Consider the following 5,547-nt stretch of genomic DNA (forward strand, 5'->3'; position numbering starts at 1 on the left):
AGCGAAGCATGTTGGAAGCACCGGTCCCCACCCAACCTGATAAAGCTTTAAGCCCCTGAACCAGGCTCCACCCCTAAGCTCATGGATCTAGCTCCCCACTTCTCAATGAAAGTCCCCAATTCATGATGAAGCCCCCTACCCTCTCGATCAAAGCCCCCAGTTCTGTACCCATACCTTCTTTCCCTGGTGGTTTAGGGTTCCTGGACAGGAACAATTCCCAGTTATTCCTGTTCTTCTCTCTTTATCTGTGAAAATGGTACCTCTACAAATAGTCTCGGATGACTTCCACTAGGGAGTTATTTTTCTGTATAAGGAAACATGTCTTCCCAGCGATAGTTGCATGCAATTGCTGCTAGAGGGTGACAATTTCTTAGGCAGTACCAAAAGGACAGGAGCAATTGGGTTCACTCCTGTCCTGGGAAAGTTAGCCCACTAAGGAAAGCAGGGATGGACTCAGGGTTGGGGCTTGATCGAAAAGGAGAGCAAGAGCTTGGATTAGGAGCTTGGGGCATTGAGTGGCTTGGTTTTGATATAGAGTGATTGATCAAGGGGTGGGGCTGAATAAGCGTATTGGGAATAGTACAGTAGAGGTCAGTATAGTGGACTGTAGAAAAGAGGTCCCTGGGCCGTATTCCATTCTAAATAGTACACTTGTGGTAGGAATTGTGAGCCCTCCATAAACTACTAAATACCTGCAAAATCTACAGTATATAGGCAATCCAGCAGGGCTATTGTGGTGGTGCACATTGAAGTACAGTTGTTTTTTTCTGTTCCTGGAAGGCTCACACAATAGTATAATGTAAAGGGGAACTTTTATGTGCTGCCCCATTGCTCTTTTGGGATGTCTGTGTGGCCAGTGTACAAAGAACACTGGCTCCTAGACATTCCAATGGTTTGTTCTTATGCATTTTCCCTAGGAAATTATTAGTTTGAAAATGGTACTTAAAGAAAGACGCACTGAGCACAAACAGTTCTGGAAAATAGTGATTTTTGTAACAAAAAGATAGATGTTTTTCTGATTCAAAAATCACCATATTTAGCACTCTATTTTTGTACCCCTGGCAAAGGGACTCCATTTCTAAACCACATTAGGTGGTAACTGATCTTAACATGAGAAAAAAAAGGCTAATGCAGAATGCATTAGTTTTAGCAATAGTCTGGGATAATTGATCTCTAATTTTTGGATGTGGATGTATCATGGACAGACAATTTGCATGGAAGCATAAACTAGTTAGCATGCTGATATTACTGCATGCCGACTAGTTTATGTGGGCTTAATGCGGGAGCCTTTATTATGCTCTTGTGTAATTTTCAGTTGCTATTTGCTAATGTTAATATTATAACGTAACTTTAAAAAGAAAATTTTAAAGTTGCAGTAGAAATGCCTTTAGCATGTTCAAATATCCGATGTTACTACGAGCTAAGGCCATTTTCTACCACAGCTTAGAGAAAGGGTCTCAAAGACTTTTGTGAAAAATGGTCATGTTGGATTTTACATTATTCTATGAAGACTGTTTAATGTGTACTTCGTTCTTGGTGGATCCTTTAGTGTGGAAGGACTATATGCTAGCTGCCATTCATAAAATACGACCACTTTTTTTTAAATTACTCTTCATCTACAGGAAATCTATAAACTATGATTATGATTGTATTACTTATTATAAAGAAATAAAATGTACATTAGATGCATATGTTATAATTTCCTTTTTGCTTTGCTTCTCATTCCAATAGCTAAACAGAATTAGAGAAATGGAAAAGACAAATCACTCTGAAGTGACTGAATTTATCATTCTGGGATTTTTTGAGCTACCTGAGATGCAGTTTCTCCTTTTTCTTGTGTTTTTAATTATTTATCTGATATCTTTGACAGGGAACATTCTTATTATAATCACAGTTTGTTCTGATTCCCATCTGCACAGCCCCATGTTTTTCTTCCTCACCAACTTGTCCTTCCTCGAAATCTGTTATGTGACTCTTACAGTGCCTAAATTGTTAGCAGTGCTCATAGCACAGAATAAGATCATTTCTTTCATGCAGTGTATGACACAGATGTATCTGTTCTTTGCTTGCACAGATACTGAGGCCTACCTCCTCACAGCTATGGCCTATGATCGCTATGTTGCCATCTGCAAACCCTTGCATTATACCATCATCATGAACAAGAAAGTCTGCTTTATTCTAGCTATTGTATCATGGACAATTTCATTTCTGAATCCCCTCCCTCATGTTATTTTAATATCACAGTCATCTTTCTGTAGATCCAATGAAATTAATCATTTCTTTTGTGATATGACAGCATTGATGACCCTGTCATGTTCAGGGACCTCTGTCATTGAAACTATAAATTATATTGAAGGTCCACTATTTGGTTTTACTCCTTTCATATTAACAATTATATCATATGTGTACATTATTTCTGCAGTCTTAAAACTTGGTCCTGCTAAGGAGAGGCAAAAAGCCTTTTCTACTTGTTCCTCTCACCTCACAGTTGTTCTATTATTCTATGGGACCTCTTTTGGTGTGTATGTGAGACCTCAATCTGTTTACTCCATGGGACTTAACAAACTGCTTACTGTAGTGTATATAGCTGCAATTCCACTGCTAAACCCCTTGATTTATAGTCTGAGAAACAAGGAACTAAAAGGAGTTTTATGGAAAGCAATTAGAAGAGCCAAGAACTATTTTTCATCCAGAATTAATAAAATGCTGCACACTGTATTTGATGGTGATATCTTAACAATAAATAAACAAGGCGGGAGGTAATTTCTTAACATTGTGCCTATATAATATATCAAAAAAGTGATTAGAATTTCTGATATGATATGTATCAATATGCGTATGGATGCAATGTTTTGATGTTTTACATCTGTATTATTTTATGTTATGAAATACAATCTTAATAAAAACTTATTGAACTTAAAAAAAAAAAAAAAAAAAGTGATTTGTAGTGTGCATTTTCTATAAACGCAACATAGGTACCACATGTGTGCCCCTTCCCTGTACCTGTTTAGCTTCCATGGCATGAGCAGCATCTCCATCTTGCTGGTTATGCTGGCATTAGCTCTCCCTCTAACATTACCTCCTAGTCACAGGACCTGGAAGTAACATTACTGGGGAGCGCTGAGGATTGTCCAAGTATCAGGTTGGAACTGCTGCTTGCACCAGGGAAGAGCGAGAGGTATAGTGGGGGGTAGTGAAGGTATGCATGTGACTGGGGAGGAGTGGGAAGGAGTTGGGGGGGGGTGTTGAAAGGAGGAGAGTTGCCAGCATCCCCACCAAGGCGATGACCAGGAAGGTCCACTCCCTCTCCTCCATACTATGCCACTGCCTTCAATTATCTCTGATTGCACAAATTCACGCCAAGAATGTGTATACATGTGCATATGCTCTGTGTATATACAGAATATATGTAGTTTAAAAATTTGGGGTTAATATTCAGCTCTTAGTAGTCAACAGTTTTGAACCTATAAAAAACAACTGTGGGCTGAATTAGCCCAATATATTAAATACTGAGAAATGTCCAGTCTCTGATATTCAATATCAAGATAAATAAACCGATCAAATACTCGCTGATGGTCGGTATATCAAATGTAGAAGAAACTTTCACCAGGCATTAGTCAACATTGTTAAAAAGTTGACTTATGCTGGCTTTATTAACCCTGAATATTCAGTGCCTAAAGCAGGGGTGCCAAATCTGGCCTGCACTGTAATTAGATTTGGCCCGTGAGAAAATACCCTTTCTGTTTCTTCTTTCCATCCCATTGTCCACCATCTCCCAGCTTCCCGGTCTCACCTTCAAAGCAGCCTGCAGAGGATCGCTGGTCAGCTGTAGTGATCCTAGCAGATTGCCGTCGGCCTTCACAGCACATTCCCTCTGCCATGGTCCCACCCTTCCTCTGTCGTATGGGATTGCAGCAGAGGGAATGTGCTGTGGAGGCCAACAGCAGCCTGCTAGGCTTGCTACAGCTGACCAACGATCCTCTGCAGGCTGGTTTGAAGGTGAGACCCACTTATCAATGATTCAGAGTAATTATTCAAGGAGCACACCTCAAAATATTTCTGTAGTTTCACTTGATATCTTTGATGAAGCGAAGGCTGAGTTTTTCAAAAGGATTCATTCCCTGAAAATTAATAGCATGGCATATTATTCCCCCTTTTATGAAGTCACGTTAGGGTTTTATATCATCAGCCGTGGCAGTAAAATCTTCAATGCTCATAGAATTCCTACGAGTGTCAGAGCTTTTACCACTACAGCCAGTGATAAAAAAACACCTAATACTGCTTCATAAAAGGGGGAGTGTGTTTTGATCTTATAGGATGTTGAACCACCATTGATGCTTTCATTGTGGGTAGTTTTATAACGTTTTTGGGTTTTTTTACACAGATAAGTTGTACTTCCAGAAAATGCTTTTTACCAAATTGTGTTGCTAGTTAGCTGCATGCAAATAAATATGCCTATGTTATCACGCTATATGCATGTGTTTTATATGAGCTCATATACAAAGGAGTGGATAAGTCCAAAAAAAGACTGGTGAACTCTAAGTATTCCACAAAATCCTTTATTCCTTTAATATATCATACATCGACTCGACATGCGCATGTTTCGGTCCAAATGGTCTGCCTCAGGAGTCTCACAGGTCTGTATGTGAATCAAAAAGACATCCAATGATCAGTAAAGCATCACATAATTCATGCTGCAAAAAACGCCACCACTTGTGAACTGCATACAATGAAAATTATCAGATATAGTGCACATTTATTTAAAATGGCGCACCAGTCTTGAAAGACCTCATCATCTATGTCATAAATGTGCACGAGATCTGATGATTTTATATGAAACTTGACTGATTGGCAACAGAGGCTGGTGGTAAATGGAATTCACTCAAAAGAAAGAAAATTGAGTAGAGAATGTTTCAGGGATCTGTCCTGGGGCCAATTATGTTCTATACAATATATATGTGAATGAGATTGCTGAAGTGATAGAAATAAAAGTATGAAATGCCTTTTGTAGATGACATGAAGATTTGCATCAGAGTGGACACTGTAAAGCAGGGGTGTCAAAGTCCCCCCTCGAGGGCCGCAATCCAGTCGGTTTTTCAGGATTTCCCCAATGAATATGCATTTTCTAAACACAAAGAGCTATATTTTTTACAAATTTATAAACTAAAATTCCACACATTCATGAATCACTTCTATTTATTTTTTAAAAGATTTTATTACCCAACACATGTGTTAATACTTCATATCATATAAATATACACATAAGTAACTTACTAAAACCTTCACAACCTTCACAACCAACCCACTAAAAGTTCATTTGAAAACTACTCTATTGCAGAACTGTCCATATACTGGCCAAAAAAGTTCTTGATATTGTGCAAACATCACTTCATGAGTATGTTATTCCAATGGATGTTGTCTTCATATTCCTTGTATCACTGTTCACCATAAACTGAGCACAATTGCCTAACTCAAATCTGTGTTTCGCCTGTTGGTGTCGTCAGGGGCTACAGGCTGATCTCAACTTCAGTAATGAATATTAGTTCT

The 5,547-nt window shown here is 38.8% G+C and overlaps 1 protein-coding gene across 1 annotated transcript; it reads left to right on the forward strand.

Moving 5' to 3' along the window:
• The first annotated feature begins 1,749 nt into the window (after positions 1–1,749).
• Positions 1,750–2,763, forward strand: LOC117360353 (olfactory receptor 1F1-like). Its single transcript, XM_033944050.1, has one exon. It carries the CDS (start codon positions 1,750–1,752, stop codon positions 2,761–2,763), a length of 1,014 nt encoding a protein of 337 aa, XP_033799941.1.
• Positions 2,764–5,547: the final 2,784 nt, after the last annotated feature.

This window comes from Geotrypetes seraphini, chromosome 5 (assembly GCF_902459505.1).
Source record: "Geotrypetes seraphini chromosome 5, aGeoSer1.1, whole genome shotgun sequence".
NCBI classification, from domain to species: Eukaryota; Metazoa; Chordata; class Amphibia; order Gymnophiona; family Dermophiidae; genus Geotrypetes; species Geotrypetes seraphini.

What these genes read in the sequence shown, in the direction of transcription:
- LOC117360353 (XM_033944050.1), top strand. Translation starts at nt 1,750, where the DNA reads ATGGAAAAGACAAATCACTCTGAAGTGACTGAATTTATCATTCTGGGA.